Raw genomic sequence first — 24,242 nt, 5'->3', positions numbered from 1 at the left:
TAACTAAAAGTATTAGCCTTATGAGTATTGTTTACATTAAAAAATATTTTAAGTGTTAATTTATAATGAAACTTTAGGACAAAAGTGAGAACACAATTAGTTGATTACCGCAAAAGAGTCACATGTACTCTCTAAAGTACCTAAAACCTTAATAAAATAGTTTACATATTTGTAAATTACTATATAGATTTTTTGTCATATTTGCTAAAAAATAAAAAAAACTGTCTGTGACAGGTGTTTTCTGAAATAAAACTCTTAAATATACCCTGTATTGCCTAAAATAAACAATAAATTTTTGGAAATAATAGCAGTTTTTTTAAAAGATAAATAATATACTTATATTTTTTAAACATTCAAAGACTTTTGACTTTCTTAAAATTAAAACTAATCTAAAGAAAAGAAAAAAAAAAGTTTGTTTAAAACCTTTCAAGGTATTTTTTAGCAGCTGCTATAGGCCTTAGTTTTGACATAGGATTTTTTCAAACTATTTTAAACTTCAAACAACAAAAGTTTGTTTCATTTAAGGCTGCATATTTTTAATACATTTAAAGCAGAATAGAACCAAAATCAGTTTTAAATGATGAAACCCAGCTCTAAACAATACAACAAAACTTTTGGTTTATTTTCTAGTAACTAAAATGGCCGCTTGACTCCTCTTTACAGCCCACTGTAGTATGGACTTAAATTTTTCTTGTCATTTTATTGTAAGCTTAAAAGTTTACTAAAAATCTATCTAGTAATGCTTTTTAATTTTTTGAGGTAGAGATCTCAAAATATCAAGAAAGTTTTCTTAAAAAGTAACAGTTTATAATATTATTAATACTACAATTATATTTAATAAGTAACATAAATTGTTGATTGATTTTCAAATAAAATATTTTTGTAGTAATTTTATAAATTAAAAAAAAAAAATATTATGAGTAATCTTGCTAATTTTTAAGCAGTTTTTGGTAGTCATGTTTCATTTTGTGTATATTTTCTGTACAACTGTTGGTTTAATACAGAAAAAAATCTACAATTATTCTATGAAGCTGAAATATAAAATTTGTCCTAGTTGTTGCAGTTAGATGTATACAAATGTTGTAATACTTGTTTTTATACATGGTGTATTGATATATTTTACAGAATTTCCAATTATTTTTTAAATCCTTTGATTGGCTTTTCGATTCTATTAACAAGAATATTAGAAAAAAACCCAGTCTCTGAAATTGACATATTTTTTAAAAATTATTGATTTTCGTTTTGATAATGTCTGTGTATCATTATTAATTATTAATGATAAAACTTGTGTCTTTTGGTTATAATTCAGTTAAAATTATTCAAAAAAAGTTTTAATTGTTTTGTATATTGTTTTGTTATAATTATACTTTATTTGACTGTTTAGTTTAAATCTATAATATTTTACTAGTTAGTGCATTTTTGATTTATTACTATACCTATAAATTAAATAAAGATTTATTATTGTATTGCTTAATTACAACCTGTAGAATGTTATAATATAGAAAAGGTGTCTTAAAAATTATTTAATTGTAAATATTTGGTTAAATTTTATAGAAATCTCTAGAAGCTTCTATATTTAAATTTTTATTAATATTTTGATACAAATTAACTTGGTTTACATTGAAGTTAGTAATTAAAAAGAATAATCTACTCTAATATACATTGTAACTAAAAAACTTTTTAAAGGTGTTCATAATTTATTGATAGGGAAACATTATCAGTCAAATAAATTGCCATGTAAGTATTAGAGTACAAAAACAGTTTTTAGAGTTTCTATTTTTCATAAGCTTTTTTTGTCTGGATTTTTTCAGGTATAATACCTTAAAGCTTGTATTATCTCTTGTTCTGATTAGATATTTAATTTTTGTTACTGATTATTAAATTTCTGCATTTATCAGATATAGATTATTTATCAATTAGCCTGTACTTTATGAATAATTTAAATCTGAGTCATTATTTTAACAAAGCATCTAAAAATGGTAGTAAATATATTGAATTTTAAGTACCAAAAAAATGTTTAAAAGTTAAAATAAATAAATGGTAATATATATAAATATACAATATACATATCTGACTATTTACAGGTTTACCTGGAAACCTGGAAAAACCTAAATTTGACAATTTAAGCAAAATAAAAACCTGGAATTTAAAAAAGAAAATCACTAAAAATACCTGGAAAAACCTGGAATTTTAACAAATTTTACATGTTCAGCAATAAAAGTTCAATTTAAATTAAAAAGTCAGTCATAAAAGTAAAACATTTTTGTCATCGTCAAAATTTTAATTTGTTAAGAAACATATTTAAAGTAGCTTTGCAGTATCTTTTGAATATTTCTATACTATTTAACACAGTTTTTTACCTTGAACTTAACTTTAAATTAAAATAGACCCAAAAATGTGTACTTATAAAAATCAAGAGAAATTTTTGAAAAACAAGTGGCAACCCTGTATTTTGCCAGTAACTAAAAAAACTGTTCTCAGTTTGATTTTATAATAAAATAAATTAAAAAGTAAAAATAGCAAAAGAAAAAAAAAATTCTATCTATTAGTTATTTTGTTACTTAAGTTTAAAAAAAAAGGTTTTTAAAGTAATTATAACCATAACTTAAATATTTATATCATATACTAGCTTTTTAACTACTATATATATACTAAACTCAACTTTTTTAGTACCAGATTAACTTAATCTATAAGCATTAAAATGACAAATTCAGAAAAACAAATTAAAAAGAAAAAACACAACTCATTGAAAAAGATAAAGAAGGCTAAAAAGAAAAAGTCTAAAGCAACAATCACCGCAACTGAAATTCCAGAAGTTGAAAAAGATAGTATTGATTTAAAGTCAGAAAATAAGGAAGATGTTCCTGCAACTGATGCAGAAAAGCAAGAAGCTAAACATGAAACCAGCATTAAAGGAAGACCTTACACTGTCAGCATTGCTCTGCCCGGCTCCATCCTCGACAACGCCCAGTCCCCTGAGCTCAGAACCTACTTGGCTGGCCAGATAGCCAGGCACGCCGTCATATTCAACATTGACGAGATTGTGGTGTTTGACGAGAGCGGAAAGGATGAAAACATCAAGGAAACAGATGGAAACTTCAGCGGGGTGGGCCACTCCTCCCACAAGAACAAGGCCCACTGCTGCTTACAACTGGCAAGATTGCTGCAGTACTTGGAGTGTCCCCAGTACCTGCGCAAGGACTTCTTCCCGAGGCACAATGACTTGAGCATGGCGGGACTGATGAACCCGCTGGACTCACCACACCACATGAGGGCGCTGGACAAGAGCAAGTACAGGGAGGGAGTGGTGCTGGACAGACCGACTAAATCAAATAAGGGTTTGTTTTTTAATTGGTTAATTGTTAGTGTAATTGTTGATATTTTGTTGTTTAATCAATTATGTAGTTTAAATTGGATTATACATTATGATTATTTGTGATTACTTTACAAGAAATGTAGAAAGTTTTATTTGTTTATTACTACTGTAAAAGTTAAATGGAACGTATAAACAAAACTGTCATTTTTACTCTACTATATAAGTTTTTTAAATAGTTTCATATTGTAGAAAACAAGTTAGTTATTATAATGCAATTTATCATAATAATTACAATATATACTAAACTATTAATTCTTAATTCAATACTGTTGTTAATTAGGCTCGTTCGTGGACTGCGGCATCAGGGTAAACAGCATCATCAAAAAAGACGTTCAGATTGACATGAAGCTTGATCCTGGCACCAGGGTGACCGTTCAAATGTCAGAAGAGAGCCTCAAGTCTGACTTCCAAACCAAAAAGTTCCTCAATGGCAGAGGAGTGGACTGCGAGAAGCCAAGGACAGAGGACGGGATATACTGGGGCTACAGGGTCAGACTTGCTGGGTCACTGTCGGAAGCCATCACAGGGTGCACGTACAAAGAAGGCAAGTATGACGTCACAGTAGGTACTTCTGAGAGAGGAGAATCAGTCGATGATTTCAAGTTTCCCGTGGGAACACCCACCTCAAAGTCCAACTTCACCCACTTGCTTGTTGTCTTTGGCGGTGTTCAGGGTCTGGAGCTGTCGCTTAGCAACGATGACGACCTGGAGGGTATTGACGACCCGCAGCAGCTGTTCGACTGCTACCTGAACACGTGTCCCAACCAGGGCAGCAGGACCATTAGGACGGAGGAAGCACTGTTGGTTACCATGGCATCGTTGAGACCCAAGTTGGAAATCAAGACTGATTGAAAAACTATTTATATTTTGTAGGTAAAATTTATTTTAAAGTTTTTGAATTGAACCTAGTTAAATTTGTTTCTAGTATAATGTTTCTCGATTTAAAAAACTTTCAATTTGAAATTATTATAAAAAATAACTTCATGTTAAAATGTTAGTTTTAAATGTTAACATTTAACAAACTTTTAGGTAATTTTATGGCACTCTATTTGCACTTATTAATAGTTTTACGATTTAAGTTGTTGGAAATTTTAATTTATATGTTAAATTTCATTATTTTACTACATTAACTTTGAGTGGAACATAGTTTTATGAATAAAATTGTAAATTAGTTAACATCATATTAATTAAAACTACGATTAAGTAAAAAATATTTTTGTTGTGTTTAACGACAGTTTTTTTTTTTAATTTGATAAAATAACTGATAACTCAGTTCACACGTGTATTTTATAATACTAATTGAATTAGTTAACATGATTTATAGTATTTTTGATGCTTAAAAGGAAACAATCTTCAAATAAAGTTGTTTTTTTTTATAATTGAAAAATTCTAGCTTGAAATAAGTTTTAAACAAACATTGGCAACATCATTTTACTAAAGTTTTTGTATTTAAAATCAAAATAATAAACAAGGCATAAATCGATTTGATATCTATAAAATGAATGAAGTAAAACACTTAATTTTTTACTAACTTATTAATAAAACATGACCTTACAACGTATATTTATCTTAAAATTTCAAACATTATCAAACAGTTTAAAAACTTTATATCTTCAGTTACATGTTAATTTCAATTAGTTTGTAGTAATTAAGTGGTACTTATTTTCACTTCAAACCTAAGTAGTTAAATATTTTGATATATTATTTGATGTGATTGTTTATCAGTAATTTTGTTTATTTTTTGCATATTTTGTTTAAAGTTTAAAATAAGAAGTCTTTTCATACAGATTATTTTTTATCTTAGTTAGTTAGTAAATCCTACTTATGATGTTAAAAACAATAAACGGGTACTAGAAAGTTTATAAAAGATAGTATAATTTTTAAATATCGATAGTTTTTACTGTAATTTTTTTTATCACAGTGATCTAAGTTTAATTTAAAATATAAAAAAATCAGTAGGTTGTGTGAGTGTGTGGTAACATAATATTCTACTTTTACGATTTGCTGAATACTTGTAAATACTTCAACCTATGAAAAATTACCAAAACTTAAACAAATTCTTCTACAATTTTATTAATAAAGTAAGATTTCTTATAGTAGATCAAGTTATTAGAAATTTTCAGATGTAGCTATCGGTTCAAGTTAAATTTAGTAAGTAATATAAACAAACTTTTTAAAGCTATGTTGGCTTTGAAATTTTCATCAAATTGTACATTTTCCAATGAAAAGATGCTCAAAATAAATAAATTATTACTCAAAAACTACCATTAAAAACGCCAAGACCTATTTTTTTGCTCTTCATCATCAACTCCGGGATATCTAGTGTAAATTTCAAGTTATGACCTCCTGAGCCCCCTTTGACCACCTTTAGTGCGTTGCTCATGCCCCCTCCCCCTTTTGGCCCCTTTGATGGTCATAGATAACTTTGGGAAAAGCGTGAGCTAGATTATTCAAAACTAGTGATCTACTAAATCCAAGATTCGGATTCAGCCGAATCCTAAATTTAAAATGAGACTCGGATTCGGCCGAGTCCTAATTTCAAAATGAGACTAATTTACTCAATTGTTTGTCAAAAAATGAATAAAATCTAGAAATAATTAACAATTTCACGCTTGAGTTGGTAAAACAGTGCTTTTTCACACTTATAAAAGCCTTCTCATTTTTTATTTAAGTTTTGCCCACAGTATTAAACCTATGACAAATTATCTTTTTTAGACTCTCAAATTAAATACATACGTAGTTAAGGTGTTTAATCTCAGCTTTTTGGATAATCGCTCTTACTTATTCATCATATGTATAGTTTTTTATGTGTGGTCGTAAACCTATTTCGGTTTAAACAAAATTTTGGCTTTTCTTTAATGATAATATAAAAAATAAATATACTACTAATAATAATTATTAAAGTTTTCCTCAGGTCGCTTGTATCAAAGTTGTATTGTCTATAAATTTACGTGTCCAGGTGATCTGAACAACCAGTACATTGGTGAGACAGAAAGACAACTTTTCGTAAGAATTAAAGAACATGTGACTCCAACCAACAGTGCGGTATTTAAACATATTGAAAATTGTGTATTTTGTACTAATTGTAAAGACATTTATCATTGTTTCGAAGTTATTAAAACGTGCACTTCGTATAATGAATTATTATCTTCAGAAGCTCTATTAATTAAAAAACTCCAGCCAAATTTGAATAATCAGCTTGGTCCTGATAAAGGATCAAGAGTAACTATTAATATATTTAAATAATCCATTTTGTCTTAATTGTTTATAAAAATCCATTTTTGCTAATTACTTGTCGTTTTAATTAGTTGTGTTTTTTACAAATGATATAATTTCACTCTAATTATTTTGTGTTTGTTTAACTAGGGAGTGTTTAGCATTTTGATTAGGGAATTTGGACATTCTGAAAGCGCTTAAGTTTTTAATAAAGTTTATAATGAAAAAAAATTGTTTGTCTTGTAGTAAAGTGGTATTTAATTACATTAAAAGGTCTAAAAATATATGAATAATGACTACAATTTTTGTGGTTTTTTAAAGTATGAAAATTTTTAAGAAAGATAAAAGGTCAAAATTTAAAACTTACGTTAAATTTTCTCAAGTTAATGATGAAAATTAAAGAAAAAAGTTGTTAGACTATTTGAGGGCACTTTCTTAACAATCTTAATGAACAGGGCCATTGCTTTTCTAGTGTCTTTAAAGATGTCCTGATGAAAAAAAGTTTATGAAACCCTGCTTGAGAGAGTTAACAGAAGTCTTAACTCAATACTTATGTTTTTCATTGAGTTTTAAAATTTATTTAGAAAAAAAATTAACTTACGCTTATAATATTTTAAAGTAGTTAAATAAAGTATTTTTTTGAATAGTTTGTATCAACCTGACAGTTTTTTTAATAATGATTAATAAGCTATACACAAATAATAAAAGAATGTTATTACTTTAAGTTCGTGTTGACTTACCATTAAAAATAATTTTTGAAAAAATAATACGAAACTATAAATCAGCTAACAAAAACAAAATATAGCTTTTTATAAAAATTTTAATAGTTTAGTCACATTTATTTTAGAGTTTTAAAGTATATGATTATCTATACAGAACTTCGCTAGAAATACTGACAAAACTCATCTCTTGGCAAAAAGTTACTTATTTTGAATATCACTTTTGCAGTTGTATATAACATACTTACTATAAAACAAATATGTTTTAGATATAAAACGGTTTACGATCGACTAATTGTAATGTGGTCGTTTTAACCTGACTTCCAATAAACACCTTTAAAAAATTTAAAATAATTGCAACTTAACTTTAAGAAAGAAATTTTTTAAATAAGCGCTTGTGACATCATTTAAAGCTGAAAAGTAAGAAACTGTCTATAAAGTTGAAAGAATGTTTTACAAGAGTTAAGCTCATGGACATAAAATAACGATATCTAAAAAAACTATAATACAAGTCATTAAAGTACTTAGTAACAAATTTTGTTGCTTTTTAATGACATAGTACAACATATGTTTTAGTATAGTCTTTAAAAAAACAATAAAAAAATGAAACACTGAAATAAGAGTTTTGTGATAATATATTTAAAATTAAACTTTTAAAACTATATAAAAACAAGTTTTTATAAAATACAAAACTGTATCTGCGAACGAAAGTTATTTTTGTTGCTGTGTATAAATGTAAAGTTACTTATATTTATCAATACTTAAAGTAATTAATACTTTTAATATTTATAATTTGCTAGTTTACTTAGTGTGATGTCTAAATCTAATCTATCATTTAAATCTTACCAATATATAACAATTTTTTTATTGAAAAAAATAAGATTTAAATGTATGACGAAACGCAGTTTTTAAATTGCATAAGTTAGAGTTAATAAAAAAAAACTATTTTAAACACTGTTTCACAGTAAATGAAGTAAATAATAAAACTACAAACACAAGTACAATGACTAAAAAAAATAAGATGAAGTGCAATATAATACAGCTTGAAGTGAAGAAGTTTGCATAAATTGAATTTTTATTGGCATTTCATTTCATCAGCAAAGCATGTGGACAGAAACAAAACAAGCACTAGTAGTAAGCCACTCTTCAAAACTGATGCTGAACCTGTGTATTTTTGGTGTTTTAATTATAAAAATAATGATTAAGCCAAATTAATTAAAGTAATGGGCTTGTACTTTAGAATTTGATAACGTAAAAAACTTATTGTTTAATCAAAGTTTATTATCGAAAGCACTATAACAAAATAAATAAAATTTCAATAGATGTTTATAACTAGTTTTTAATTTTAATTTGAGTTTTTCAAATCTTTTTGATAAATTCAAATTTATAAGCAAATGAAACTATCAAGTTATTTAAAAAATAGTAATTTCTTAAAAAAATGTTTTACTTTTTAATATTAAAACAATTACTTTCACATGTGGGTGGATCTACATAGCCCTCATTACATTCACACTTAAAACTTCCAGGTGAGTTTGTACATGAAGCTCTCGTTACATTTCCTTCTCCACAATTTCCATTGTCAATTAAACACTCATCTATGTCTGCAATATGTTAATATTTTCATAAAAAACTATTAGTCTAAAGTCAAATTTTAATGACTGAGTTAAACTACAAAAGTCAAGTGTAATATAAAAAAAATTTGATTCACAGCATCAGTTTACAAATCAGCAAGAAAAAAGAGATGCTTTTTTTTAGATGTTTTAGATTTCAGCTAGTCTCATTAGTTTTGAGACACTGTATAAAATTAATTACTGATTACTTGTAATGCAATAGTTAAAGAAAAGTGCTTAGATTTTTAAACCAAAATTTAAAGTTTGTGCAAGTAATTGTCCTATTGGTGTTTTAGTAATTTTAATTATTCTACAGAAAATTTCATACACAAAAAACTCAAGGTGTGCTCAACAATTTTTAAATTATACCAACCAATACAGTTTGATGCTGTTTCGTTATACCCTTGTTTACACTGACACGAAAAATTTCCCCAATTGTTTACACATTCAGTACTCGAAACATCTCCACAGCCACCGTTGTTTGTTAAACATTCGTCTATATCTACATTTAAAGATAAGTTTCTTTGTTGTATTTTCTTTTTTATATTTTTTTTTAATTCAAATGGTTTTAGAATAAAGAGAAAAAAAACTGTGTACTGAATAAAAGAAACTTTTTTGTACAATTAATTCTATTAACCTTACTGTAACCATCATACAAACATTAAATGAACATTAACAATTATTTACCTAAACAAATGGGTTTATCTTCAAAACCAGTATTGCAATTACACATAAAACTTCCGTTCGTATTAACACAGTTTGCTCTCGTTACATTTCCCTCTCCACAATTTCCATTATTTATCATGCATTCATCTATGTCTAAAATCGTACTTCAGTTTATCACGTTTTTAGTACTGCTTAAAAACAAAGATTTGTTGGTTTATTCTAATCTTAGAAAAACACCAATTAAAAAACAGTTAAAAAAGCAATGTTATTAATTGCACTATATTTTGTACACGAACAATAAAAACTTAACTATTAACTTTTATTAATTAAACATTCAGCAGGTGTATAAGTTTTAACTTTATTTGAAAAAAAAATCAAATAATCAGTAAACCTTGCAATAGTCAAAGTTAAAAATATTACAATTTTTTCTTTTTTTTAGTAATTTATAGTATGGTTATTGGTTTAACAAGATAGACAAAGTTAAACAAGCTATTTAAGATTTCAGTTATAAAATACTAAAGTTAAGAATTTTATGTTTTTGCTTTGTTTATACAGTAACTCTTTTTTTGAAGGGTTTATTAAGTTGTTTGACTTTAAAAGATTAAACTACAATATCCATTTTTATATTTAAAATGTCGTAAAACTTTACAATTCTAATATCGTACTTATTCATCTATGTAGTGTTAAACTATTTTTTAGAGCATTTATTTAGTAATATGGTAACATATTTGACTAATTTATATTGTTGCTCTGTAATAAATGTTAAAATTAGCTTGAAAACTAAAACTTTATTAAACATAAATTGTGTTTACCAAATACATTATACAAAACTACACAGTAGAAAATGTGTACAATAAGTACAACCGTTCGGTATAAAGTTGTGATTTTAAAAAACTACCATTGCATACAAATCCAGTTCCAGTAAACCCATCTTTACAAGTACACGTAAAATTTCCTATTGTGTTTTCACAAACTGCATCAACTGAACATGGATTGGACAAGCACTCGTTTGTATCTACACAAGGTTTTATTTAAAATACAGTTTAAATAAATTCAAGACTTTGTTAAAAATTTTTAGAAAACTAATATTAAAAGCAATGTTATTAATCTCATTACCGTCTGCATTTTCAATGATCCAGTCACGATAGAAGTGGACATCAGTGAAGACACTAGGCCAGCCCGAAGCCCCACAAGAATTCGGACCATACGAAACAATTCCGAACTGAACAAACGAACGACCTTTCAAACAAACAAGTGGACCACCAGAATCCCCCTTTAGTTGGATAAATTTCAAACAATGTGTTTTTGTATAAAAAAGTTCAGACTTTTGAGCAGTTTGTTACAAACGTGTTAAATTTAGTTTTTATGAATATTTTTATCTGCATTATTATATGTGTAATATTTATAACAAATTAAGACCAAAATTTAAAATATATTAATAGTTTTTATGTTTCTAACTTTTGTAATTGGCACTATATAAACTGATTTTCTTAAATAAATCTGTAGTTTTAAATTTTTTCAATTAATCCTTTAAAAACAATAAAATAATTAATAAGTACATGGCAAGTACTAATTCCGCCATTTTCTACGCTACCCGCACACAAAGTTCCTCTGTAAACTACGTTGACGTTTGAATAAGCATCTTCGCAGATATTATTGTCAACTATGGGCAACCGAACTTGGTACAACTGTGTTGGAAGTATGCTACCAGGGGCTGTAAAACATTGTACTATTTACATTTTTGTATTTTTTACTTTAAACAAAAGCTTCTTTCACTTCAAAGAACATATATATAGTTTATATACATATATATGTGTTAAGCAAAAAACGATTTAACCATTTCGTTTTTAAGAATTTAAGTATAATTACAACTTTAAAGTTTTCCGAAATGAAATAAATACGTAGTACTTTTAGCAAGTGGAATAATAAGGTTAACATTGGGTTCGAATACCTATTATAATTAAATAGCATACTAAGTTTTCTATTTAAAAACATACCTTAAACATTTTTATTCTAATACTTAATATAAAAGGTCTAAATTACCTAGTGTTCCCCAGCCAGTATTAATGCAAATATCACCAGCTACCGGTGAGTTTTCTTCAGAAGGTAAGCAGATTGGTGAAATATTATCAGTGAATAATATTTCCTCCGTCGTGTGTAGTAGTGCTAAATCTCCTACTAAAACCGCGCTGTAACGTTAATTTTCAAGGTGAACAGAAAAATAAAAACATATAAATACATTTTGTTAATGTGTACCTAACCTTTTGAGTGTAAATTGTCTCTAAAAGTATCAAAAAAAATCAATATATTCATATATAGCCTACAACAACATAAACAAATATACTTTTTAGTTTGCTTGTGAATTATTTTCATAGTAGCTTATAGTATACCTTATAAAGTTAGTGTAAAATTGTTTAGTCTTGTTTTTCTCTCAACAAAGTATTTATGGTTAAGTTATTACTATATGATAAGATTAGGTATCGAAAATTAACAGTCAGTCTTATTACAATAAGCAACAGCTATAATGTGAAGACAACGTACAGTTATGTGATAAGGGGTTAAGAATATACCTTTTAAGAATCAAAGTTTTTAACGTACACTGATTAAAAAAAAAGTATTGTGTTATACTTACTAACAAACTAGGTTTTGCTTGAACAATATAATTTTTAGTACGAACCAGGGGCGTAGCGTGGGGAGGGACACTGGCGCATGCGTGCCAGCCAAAAATAGAAAAATGTAAAAAAAAGAATGTAATATCTTTATTCTTTATAGTTTATTTTTTCTGCTTAATTTGCCTTTTTTCAACTATGTTTATCTAGTATTCAAAAAGTTAAACGAATTTTTGACTACCAATTAGTGATAAGTTAGGAAAGTACATGTCATTACTCAATATACTGAATCGGTGCGTAATTGCAAATGCGCACCGATGTTGATGAAAAACTCCATAAGGAAAAATTTTATAAGTTCATAAACTTCATAAGAATTTATACTCAAAAAGCACGCAATTAATAAAGCGCACCGCTGTAGTATAACCTTATGGCAGATCATTTTTCTAAAAAAAGTTTACAAAAATACGTCACATTAAAGAAAAATTAAACAATTAAAAAAGTTTTTTTTATGCTACATTGTTAAGACTACTGCTAGTTTTCTGAACTTTATTTTTGTAAACATACAAGAAAAAGCGTGTCGGCCTATGAGAAATAAACTTTGTTTGTGATTTTTATTTCAAACAAATACAATCAAATGAATTAAATTTAAAAATTATACTTTTAACTATTTTACAAAGTTTTAATAAAATGTAATAACAGTTATAAAGTTGGTCTATTTTAATTTCTGTGTAACTTTATTAAAATTATGTGCAATGAGGTGTTGTTATCGCTGTTGTATTGTATATTAAAGAGATTGATATTTTTTTCGTAAATAAAATAGATACTTTCGTTTTATTGAATATATTAATTTTTAAAGATATAAAGTTTACTGTAATTAATAAAAACAATTTTTATTTAGTAAGTTTACATTTTTGCAAGTATAAGTAATTCTTATGAAATTTATACTTTTATTTAATTGTTTAATTTTGTAATATATAAATATTTTTTAAAACAGTTAACGAACTTATTTTACTTAATAAATTAATTTCAATTACATTACTTAAAAAAAATTTTTTTTATAGCTAATTACAAAAGTTTTAATTTAGAGGATTTTTTGAGAAAAAAGTTTGCGCACCCCCTGACCAAAATACCACGCTACGCCACTGGTACGAACTAACACTTTAAGCATTAACAATGAACGATATAAAAGTAACATTTAACATAACTAAACAATAAATAGAAAAAAATCTTAAAACGGAATAGTTTTAAAGTTTGTTTCTAAAAGTTTATTAATCTTTATTTAGATTGACTAAAAACATAGTTTTTGTTATAAAATTAAGTTCAAAAATGCTAAAAATTTTACACCACCAAAATTTTTAAACAAATAAAAGAATAATCTTACTTATCCCATCCAGGGTAGATAATTACGTCATTAAAAAATATTCTATTAGAATTATCCAGTCTGTTGTTTGTTCCAATTATTCCTATCAGCTCACTAAAAGTGTTTTACAATTAAAAATTATCAATAAAACAACTCAATGTTATTTTTTCTAATTTTTGTAACTTTATAATACTAAGTTTCAAAAGTTCTTTTTTTTCAACTCGATTAGTATCATATAATTTTTGTCGTTACTAGTAAAGGTATTCAGTGAAATTGGAATAAAATATCTAACAGTAAAAGTTATATAAAAACTAAATGTAAACTTTTAAATGTAACGCGTAATTTACAATTCGATAAAAAGTATAAACACAAGAATTTTTTGAGGTTAATTTAAGATGCACTTTAAAATAGAAGGTACTTTAGTTAAAACACACACACAGCAATTTCAAAAAAAAAGTCAATAATCTTAATTAATAATTTTTCAGTTGACTTGCGATGTTAAAACTAAAAAAAAACTTTTTTCAAAGAACGCACATACAAAAAAAAAAGACAAAGTTTTAACTATCAAAACAAAACAAACTCTGGATTGTAAATTACTTCACTGTAAACACAGTGAGCAGCAGTTAAAATCCAATTAGAACTTATTATGGAAGCACCACACAAGAATTGATTCAATCCCCTGTACAATGCCACCATCCAAGGATACGAGTTGTTTGCAGCCAAGTTGCCGCCAATAATTCTGTTGTCCTGTGTGTTTGGTTTGATAGTTAGGTTTTAGATTATAGCGATAAACTAAGACGATAAAATTGTTTACAAGCTTAAAAACAACATTTTAGATCTTAGCTTAATATTAATTTTTGTACTTTAAAGTTTTATTGATTACACTTAAATGCGACTAATATAGTTTTTAGGTTTAGAAATATACTTATAATTAACTATTTACCCATGTAAACTGAATACGGTTTTGATTTTTTCCACATTGACCATAGGTAGTTGAACTTCTTTCTAAAAACCAAAGCAAACTTTCTAACCTTTTAGTTTAAACTTACAGCTAGTTTAAATAAAATTTAAAGAAAAAAGTTATGAACGATTTTTTATTCTAACAAAAAACTACACTTTTAGTTTAATTTTAAAAAATGTACTGACTCATTTTTTAACATAAGAGAATATGTAAACAGTTTAACTTTTACATAACTCACCACATTCAACCTCATCAGAGTTGTCGTTCGGACAATCAACTTTTCCATCACATTTATTTATTTTTGAAACACAAGACCCATCCCAGCATCTGAAGTTGTTTTCGTCAGCACAGTCTGTAACAAATTCATTATAATTAGTACTAAAATGTACTTAAAAAAATATGTGATCAATAAATTTATAGCTGTTTTCGTCAGACTAAAGATGTTTTTTTAAATTCGTAATTTTAAACCGTAATTTTTTTAAAGTTTTTGTATTGTATAAGTTCATTACAAAATTGAAGTATAATATAAAAGTACAGTTTAGGGTACACAAGTTTGTGCAAAAGTTTTTCCTTAGTTTTTTTTTCAGTTTTCTACAAGATTTTGAACTTATTTCGTTATTTAATGTTCTAAAGCGATTAGTTTCAACTTATTTAGTTTCAGTTTATACTTGAAATACTTTACAATGAACTAAATTAAATAGCAGAAACTTATTTGAAAAAGTATTAAAGTGTTAACATAATTTTTTTTATTAAACTTTTAGGAACTAAGATTTATATATGTTTAATCATAAATTAACAACAAACAAAAAACAGTACCTAACAAATAAAAGTAGTCCATAAAAGTTGACGAAAAATACTTTCAGTTTACTAAAGACACAACTTTTTTAAATACAAAATCATAAATTTATTATACCTTCAAGAAACTTCCATTCTATAATAAATCCTTTTTTTTGTACGTAGCTATCGCTAGTGAAAATGATTTCTACTTTTTCATCTGTCACAAAATTTCTTGCTGGCGTTGTAGAACAAAACTTGTGTCCAGCGTACTAATTAAATTGTTATTTTTAGATTTTATAATCTTTAAATAAATCTTAAAATCTTTTTCATATAAAAAAGGTTTGATTATCCCAGGTAAACTAAATCTAGATGTGTTATTTAGTTTTAAAAATTTAAATAGTCTTATTTATTTTACAAATGTTCACTTACAACTTCGCTTCCAACATTTAGTTGCAATGCATCATAGCTGCAATATTCATCTTGTTCAATATCAGTTTCAATGAAGCTTATTTCAAGTAACTGTATTATACTATTTGTAATAATAATAAACTATGTTAATACAACAAAACTATATCAAATATTAAATTGCACTTATTTTTGAATTTACAAAGGATAATAAAAAAACAACGTTTAATTTTTTCTTTATCTTTTAACGGCTGCTTTACTAAATTTAAAATGACAATAACATAGTTAAATTTTGTCCTTTAAGTGAAATTTAAGTTACAATTATGTTTCATTGTTTATGTGTTTATGTTTAACAATCATTTGAGATAGTAATTTAAGTTTTAGGGTACAAATGACATTAAACTATAGTTTGTAAGAAGTTGTTTGTGTGTAAAAAACAAAACTACACATTTATTACTTAAAGTATTTTAAGTTAAAATATAATGACGATAAAACTTTACGCCCATATTTTTACCAACTTATTCTATTACTTCAAATTATTAGTAAAAAAAGTTAAATGATTACTATAGTGCTAAGTGTAATTAAATAAATATTAACACAAGAAATATAAGATTTTATGATTAAGATTAAAAAAATAAATGAAAAAATACTTTTGATGTTTTCTAACTTACCATCCCTGGACGTGAATTTATTGTAGAAGAACAACTTTGATCATTGTCGTAAGGCAATGGGTAGTTAGGAGATACTAAATACCCAAAACTATCAATTGTGTGTTCAAATTCACAAATATTTGTTGTTTCTAATTAATTATGACAGTCAATAAAAAAGCATGAAAATATACAGCAAAATACACAAATATTGAACGAAAACTTAAGTTTAGAAATTTATGAACGAAAATTTTGTCTTTATACATTAAAATTTAATTTTTTTTTCAAAGGATTGTGTTTATTTAAACTAGTAGGTTTTAAACTAACCAACACAAGTTGATCCATTGTAGTATAATTCATTACTACAGATGCAATTGTATCCTTCGAAAGTTGTTACACAAGTAGATTCTGGTGGGCATAATGATGTACTACTACAGTTGTTTTCTGAAAAAATTAGTTTAAATAATAGTTATAAAGTTTTAAAACTAAAATAACATTTATAATTAAGATTATTTTAATCTTAATCTAGATTTTAGATCTTGTTGATACTTGTTTTAAATATTTTATTTTTAGTTTTGGGTAATTTTCAATTTATATTAAACTTTTACTTTTTGCATTAGTTTAATTTTTAACTAATACATGTTTTATTCAATTATTATACATTAACAATTTGAAAGTTTTGAATACGCCATATCTTAGTTTTGTCTTTATTTCATGCATGAACAAGTTTTAATTCTCAACCCTTACTCAACAATATGGTATAGAGCAATTTTATAATTATTTAAGTTTTGATAAGATCGGAACTTTTCTGTACTGAAACTAGATAACAAATAGAATAGGTAATTCGCACTTGTATTATTATATAGAACATAGGTTACAAAATGTTTTTAATAAGTATTGTTTAAACATTAAAACTGTTGAAAGCTTACAATTTTATCAACTGTACTTTTGACAATAAGTTTAGGCTAAGTTTAGATCAAAGACTTGTTTTATGTTATTAAAAAATCCTATGTTTAACATCAAAATAAGTAAATGTTTAGATAACAACATCCTTAGTTCATAAACTTAAAACAAATTCTTAATCATTCTAATGTTTTTCTGACAAAATATGAGCTATAAAAACACTTTAACATAAGGTAATTGAAAACTTACTTTTTAAATAGATGTTTATCCAATCACTGTACTCTGAAACTCGAGTGTAGACCCCAGGTAGTTCCGGTAGAGCGCACCCAATACCGAAACTGGTGACCCCGTGAAGGTACGAAGTTGCCCCATCCGAACAAACCAATGGTCCTCCGCTGTCACCTTGACAACTGTCCACTCCTCCTTCCTCTATTCTATAATTCAGTCGCAAATTAAAAAAGCTAATTATAAAATTAAATTTTAATTCAAATATATTTATAACTGTTTGTCCTGTTTGTTTATTTATTGACATTTATTAAAGTTGTATTTTGAGTACTTTAAAGTATCTAATAATAAACTATTTAGTTAGAAAAAGTCAAAGTTTGTTTTTTTTAAAACTATGTTAAATAGCATAATTTAACACTTTGTTTCGAAACATTTTTTATGAATATACTAAAAGTTAAAATTTTAAAGTTTTTAAACTAACCCAGCACATAACATAGAATCAAGTATTTCAATTGTAGGTATCTGTACTCTCAAATAGTCTTCACACTGATCATTACTAAAAACTTTTACATCTGCTTTTTGAAGCTGTAAGGGAAGAGGTCCTCCTGAAGTTAATAGTTTTATTTAAATTTATAATACTTTATTGCTTTAACACTTTACGCAACTACAAAAATAAGTGAGTATTGATTTATTATTTAAATTCAATTTTGATAAGAGACAATGCTTCGTATTTTCTAAACACAATAAATTTTAAACAGTTTAAAATTTATTGTGTTTGATAAATACGATATATTTCTGAAATCACAAGTACATTATAAACTCGTGCTTACTTAAATCTTTACTTATACTTTTTGTTCTTTTTTAAGGCGAGTTTAGCAAGTTAGCTTTAATTTAAGAAAGAAGCTTATTTGATAGACAAAATTACTATTAATATTATACATTACTTAATTAAAATAATCTGTAGTAGATTAAAGTTAAAATAGTAGCGTGAAGTCGTTTTATAGACAAACAAACCTAATTTGTATTTTATTTTTGATAAATGTACATATTTTACTAATACTGACTCACTAAGGGTTTTTCACTAAATTTTATAGTTTTTATTTAATTAATAATACTTACTAGGTTTTTTTTATCAATGTACGTTGAGTGATAGGTATTGTTTAGAGACAAAAATTTTACCTAATGAAAGCCTTCCAAGTCCAGTTATAACACAAATTGTGCTGACAGGAATATTTGCACCCTGACTGGGAATTGCAACTGGTTGAACGAAATCATTGAAAATAATGTTTGTATTCAGTTCAAGCAAGCTAATGTCGTTTTCATTTGTTGATTCTACGTAACCTAACAAATTATTACAACAAGTTGTTATCGACAAATTATTAATACGCGACATTTTATGTTAACAGATATTAATTATATGGCAAAAAATATTTTAGTCAACCTATTGCTTTTAGAAGTTAATTTAGTTCTAACACTACAAACAAAATTCTTTGTGTAATTTTAGTTTTAATAACTACTATATAAAATAAATCAGCTGAAAAAAATTAAAACAAATTAGCTTAGTTTCAAGTGAGCGTTTTACCTAAAGCAAATCTTTTTTTTTAAGTTTTTGTAGATTTTAGTTCAATAAACTAAGCTTTTGTAATAAACACAAAAATTTTAATTTAATATCGTAAATACAAGTTTAAAACTTTTAGTATATAAGAATTTTTTTTTATGTTTAAAATTTTTTTGTTTATAAAGAGTAGCTTCAATGATTTAAAATAAAACTTAAATTAATCTAATATATCGTACTGTTGAAAATACAAATTTTAAAGTTTGTTGGCTAAATCTTTGATTTTGAACTGTATAATAATAACTTAAAATAACCAGGATATTCAAGTTTTCTTGTAAGAGTGAATTCTTGAATGTTTGTTATATCATTTCTATTTGTTACTCCAGCAACAACTATCATATCAGAAAAAGCATTACTGTCGATAACAACGAAACGTTTAAGTATACTAAGGTAAGTACGATTATGAACTTAAAAAAACGTTAAAACTTTTTATAGTTTAAATTGCCAAAGACTACCTTTATACTGTACTACGTGTTTGGGTTAAAAAAAAACTTTTTGACATAAAGTAAATAAAATTACTTAATAAATTAAAAAAAAACAAAAAGAATGATTTTAACCGAACAAAATCTGGTAGGGTTCTTTTAACATTATTGTCATTAAAACATTAGTTATAAACCAAAACATTAGAGGGTTACTTTTTGACTAAAACTTTTATAGTGTGTTATAAATTATATTGTTTCAAATTTACTAATGTTATTTTCTAAGATTAGTTATCTACGTATGAAATTATAAAAACTGTTAATAAAGTATTCGTCTTTTAATGATTGTTATCAACAACAGTTATAAACTGAACAAACACAGTATATAGTTTGTCCTTTATTTGAAAAAATAATTATTGAAAATAACTAAACGTAATTAAAAACTAAAATAATTCAGAATCTCATTTCTTTATTATCTAATGTAAATTTGAATTGTTAAATTAAATGCTTATTTCAATATATATTAAGTTAGAGTTAAAAATTGTGTTTATGGTACAAATATAAAACAAAATAAGTTTTTTTTAAATTTTTATTTTAAACTGTGAATTAAATCACACAAGAGGTTTTCATCTAAGGATAAAAGAGAATTTAAGAATTAATCTTACTCTTCAGTGCAGTGCGTAGCTGTTAAAACCCATTTCTCCGATATAATTGAACATCCGCAAAAATAGTTGGAATTATAAATTAGTCGTAGATAGCATTGGTAAGGAAATTCTCCTTCATTGGCATTAATTCCTCCTACTATTCTGTTGTTTTCTAAAAAGATGTAATTTTAATTATATGTTTTTAAAGTTCTTAAACAAAATATTTTTTTATTTATGCTTTTGTTCATTAAACTTGTTTAAACTTTATATAGATAAACGTTAAGAATCTCGAACAATGTAAGGAGTGTCAGAATAGCACGTAGTTGATATATTTCGAGATTTATTACAAAACATAAACAACATGATCAGATTGTAACAACCAGTCATGGTAGCAAGAACAACTTAACAACAGAATAGCATTTAATACTTTAACAAATCCACGAGTTTTTTGTAAAGCTAACACTTAAAAAACTTTAGGTACAACATTGGTGTTTCTAACCCGTGGCGAACTCAATGTTTTGATGCAAAAATGTTTTTACTCATTAAGTTTTAAAAGCTAAATTGTTACAACTAATTCATACTCTTTAATTAACTATTCGAAAAGTTTATTGCACTAGACAGCTTTAAAACTTTATTTCTAATTTTCACAAAAGTGGAGACACATCTCATTCGAAAACGTTTTGTTGAGCAAACACATGTAAGATATATTTCGGCTAACCCTTATCAATTACTACTGTAAGCAATTAATTTTGAAATTAAATTTTATGTGAGTAAACAATTTAAAGTTACATCACAAATACTCATTGAATAAAAATAAGCAAAAGTAATTAGAGATAGATTAACAACTTATAACTGCAACATAAAAACATTTAAAGTTAATTTGTAGTTTAATTAAGATAACAATAAGTACAAAAAATAACGGAAGGAAATAGAAGACATAGATTTAATAAAAAAAAAGTTATAAAAAAGATTTTAGTTTTTATTCTGTACTTTTGCTTATATTATTTAGATTACTACTGAAATAAATTATGCTTATCAATTTCGAATTTTCAACTTATTTTAACGTTATGCTATTAAGCTATGAGGTAGTTTTTACTATCCAGCTCCTAATGCTTCAGAAATTATTTTATTAATGATTGTAGAGTAGTGCTTCATAGTAGTATATATGACTTTGTCTGTCTTACTTTATAGACGAAATCTTTTAAAAATTGTGATCATTGCGTTTGCATGAAACATTGTGTAGAATAAAAACCCTCAATTTGAAATTGTCTAATGAATGTTATATATATATATATAATGATTATATTTTGAAGGACTCGAGTTTCGTGCTTATGCACAAATCAACTTCAAAACAAGTTCAAAACACAAAACTGTATATTTATATATACATATATATATATAAATATACAGTTTTGTGTTTTGAACTTGTTTTGAAGTTGATTTGTGCATAAGCACGAAACTCGAGTCCTTCAAAATTTACATCTTTAAATAAACCTTTTTATTAAAAAAGCCCTTGAGGTAGGCTCCGTGTAAAAGATTTAATTTATTAAGTTAATTTCTTATTTCTACATATATGTATCGATGTCTCACATTTCAGTTGAATCGCAAAAATAAAAAGTTTATTTGGGCCACAGCTCTGTTTGAAAATCTAATTTTTAAACTTTTATTTTTGTTTAATGATGTAGGTTAAATAAACAAGTAAATTCTTATTTAAAGAAACTTGCCCTTTTTAAAATGAAAAATTTTGTTTAAATTTATAGCTTTTTTTTCGTAACTCGCGAAAATTAAGTTTTGTGTTGTAATAACGCACTTCTATGTAACCAATGACGTAAAAATTCTAGTTTTGTTTGAACCGTTCAAAAAACTTAAAAGATGGTTTTCAAAAACCAATTTATCACTTTAATTTTACGCTTAAATAGAGAATTTACGTCTGGAAGTTACGGTGCGTGAACAAAAGTATGAATGTGTAACATGTAAGTATTGGAAAAAACAATTTGACATTTGTTAAATTAAAAATAGTTGCAATTATTTTTAGATGTTTAATTATTTCTTTTAGCAACGTAGTTTATAAAAGTAAAAATGTTTTAATTTCTTATTTTGTTACAAAGTTTTGTTTTGAAAATATAGAGCTATAGTAAACTTAGTTTCGTTTATAATTACGTTTAAGTTTGACAGCTAAAGATTTGTTTGAAAGAAAAGCATTTAGACTATTCATGAGCATAAACTACAAGTTAGAAAAATCTGATCAAAAATAAAGTCAAAATGCAACTTATTGCAATTTTTATCATAAACTAAATCATTTTCTTCACGCATTATAGTTTAAAATAATTTATTTGATAAAAAAATTGTATCAACTAACCTTTATAGTCAATTTTTTGAGCAACATTAAATGTTTTTGAATGAAAACATGGAAATAAAATCAGTGCAACGAAAAGTTCAATATATATTCTCCTCATATTTGCATAAAAATAAGTTTTTGATTACTAGAAAATTGCAAGTGTTTTTTATGAATAACTTTTTTTGTTGAGATGAGTTTTAAAGATACTAAAATATAAAAACAACTTAGTGACGTTTTGGTTCTCATTTTAGTTTCTAATTATATTGTAACATTATTAAAAATGGCATGTTTAGTAAAGTCAGTAATAAGATTTATAAACATTATAAATAATGAATTTTTTACATGTAAAGTTAGAAACCTTCAGAAAAATAAGCCTTTTTGCTGTTTACTTGAATAATAAAAATTAAAATTAATACTTTAAACCTTTTATGGTAAATATAAGATTTTTTGAACAAACTACTTATCTAAATTTTCTAAACTATATCTCCAACGATAAAAAAAATTCTAGTTTAATCACGGATTTTCTTTTATACTAACACTTACAAGCTTTAACAAAACATCCACAACTAAAACAGTATTACTTAAACCTTACATATAATAAAGCCTTATTTCTTTTTATGTGCATACTTGTTTTAACCACACAATATATCAAATTTTCCTAACATAGGCTACAAATCAAATCAATTAAATATTCTAAACAAAAGCAAAACGTGTTTCATCAAAACCAAACGAAAAAGAGGAACATAACCGTTTTGGTCGAGCACTTAGAAAATATGTTTATTAATTTTTAATTGTAGAAGTGGAACTAATTACAGTAAGGAAGAAACAAATAAAGTGCAAAATTTTATTAGTTTCATTATTTTTAATTCAAAGTTAACATATACCTAGTCAAATATTTTGAAACACATATTTTATTTAAAAAACTGAACACTGTAATTATTTTAAGTTTTTACATTGTATATAGTAAACACTAAACTTTCAATCTTTCTACAAAATATTTTAAAACTTGCAATTTAGTATAGCTTTAAATTTTACTTCTAGCACCTCTTCGAATGTCACTTTCTTTGTTATCCATTTGGTACAATAAATCAATTTTCTCCACAATACATTATAAAAATATTATAAACAAAAGCAACAGGTTTGGCTCACGAAAACAAAGGAGGTAGTAGCAACTACTTTATATATTTCTTGCATGTTTTTTAATAATAAATCAAAGCAATAAAAGCTTAAAGAATAGTTTAGCTGAAATTTAAATACATCTGTAAATTATGTCTTTTAAAATACTTGAATAAAATTTAAATCATTGAATATATTCACATAAGCAAAAGTAGCTAAAAATTTTTATTGCTTGTCGTTATAACAAACTTCCAGACTATAAAGACTAAAGCTTAAAATATAAAAAAAAAGTTTTAGAAATTTTGACTTTTTAAATCTTTGAACGAACGACTATGATGAAACTAGAGCTTATACTAGGTATAAATAAAGCTACATGATTAGTAAAAAATGATTATTTTTCTCCTTACATAAAATAACTTTTAATCGTATATAAAAAGTACTATTTTAACAAATTACTTAACTAGCAATGCTTTTTGTAAAACTATAGACAACCTAACTGTGTATTGTTAGGCTTTTTGTCACCTTGTTTATTTTTTTATTGTTTTAGATGTTGGTTATTGCTAAAAATAACTTTTAAATACTTTAAACTTAATTTTTTAAATCCGGTGTGTTTTGGTTTTGCTTTTGTTATTTGAC

The 24,242-nt window shown here is 25.7% G+C and overlaps 1 protein-coding gene, 1 long non-coding RNA gene and 1 pseudogene across 3 annotated transcripts; 1 reads left to right on the top strand and 2 right to left on the bottom strand.

Annotated features, from left to right (window-relative positions):
* Positions 1–2,687: 2,687 nt before the first annotated feature.
* On the top strand, positions 2,688–4,228 carry LOC145845870 (28S rRNA (uridine-N(3))-methyltransferase pseudogene; annotated as a pseudogene). The gene is made up of 2 exons (XR_014370557.1): positions 2,688–3,338; positions 3,657–4,228. The product of XR_014370557.1 is annotated as a 28S rRNA (uridine-N(3))-methyltransferase pseudogene (transcript).
* A 4,109-nt stretch (positions 4,229–8,337) lies between these two features.
* LOC145845869 (uncharacterized) lies at positions 8,338–9,398 on the bottom strand. The gene is made up of 3 exons (XR_014370556.1): positions 9,295–9,398; positions 8,781–8,912; positions 8,338–8,475 (listed from the first exon to the last, which is right to left on the bottom strand). It is a non-coding gene; the product is annotated as an uncharacterized LOC145845869 (long non-coding RNA).
* Positions 9,399–9,600: 202 nt separating this feature from the next.
* On the bottom strand, positions 9,601–19,428 carry LOC145845868 (ovochymase-like). Its single transcript, XM_082952885.1, has 17 exons — positions 19,344–19,428; positions 18,654–18,815; positions 17,956–18,079; positions 17,499–17,683; positions 16,674–16,790; positions 16,371–16,498; positions 15,724–15,813; positions 15,431–15,563; positions 14,756–14,869; positions 14,500–14,561; positions 14,137–14,303; positions 13,578–13,670; positions 11,631–11,776; positions 11,147–11,301; positions 10,704–10,860; positions 10,486–10,602; positions 9,601–9,740 (listed from the first exon to the last, which is right to left on the bottom strand). The coding sequence occupies exons 1-17, from the start codon at positions 19,426–19,428 to the stop codon at positions 9,601–9,603; spliced, it is 2,175 nt and encodes a 724-aa protein (XP_082809011.1).
* Between the last annotated feature and the right edge of the window lie 4,814 nt (positions 19,429–24,242).

The sequence above is a fragment of the Thalia democratica genome, unplaced genomic scaffold, assembly GCF_965202585.1.
Source record: "Thalia democratica unplaced genomic scaffold, ktThaDemo2.hap1.1 HAP1_SCAFFOLD_176, whole genome shotgun sequence".
Classification (NCBI taxonomy): Eukaryota; Metazoa; Chordata; class Thaliacea; order Salpida; family Salpidae; genus Thalia; species Thalia democratica.
Note: the sequence above shows the minus strand (reverse complement) of the source record. Positions and strands in the feature narration are given on the sequence as shown.

Bases quoted from the DNA above. Each gene is read 5' to 3' on its own strand.
- LOC145845868 (XM_082952885.1), bottom strand. From the start codon at position 19,428: ATGATAGTTGTTGCTGGAGTAACAAATAGAAATGATATAACAAACATT. The intron at 17,684-17,955 runs GTTAGTTTAAAA...ACTGAATTATAG, and splicing joins GATTCTATGTTATGTGCTGG to AATAGAGGAAGGAGGAGTGG. The intron at 14,562-14,755 runs GTGAGTTATGTA...TTTGGTTTTTAG, and splicing joins CTCTGATGAGGTTGAATGTG to AAAGAAGTTCAACTACCTAT.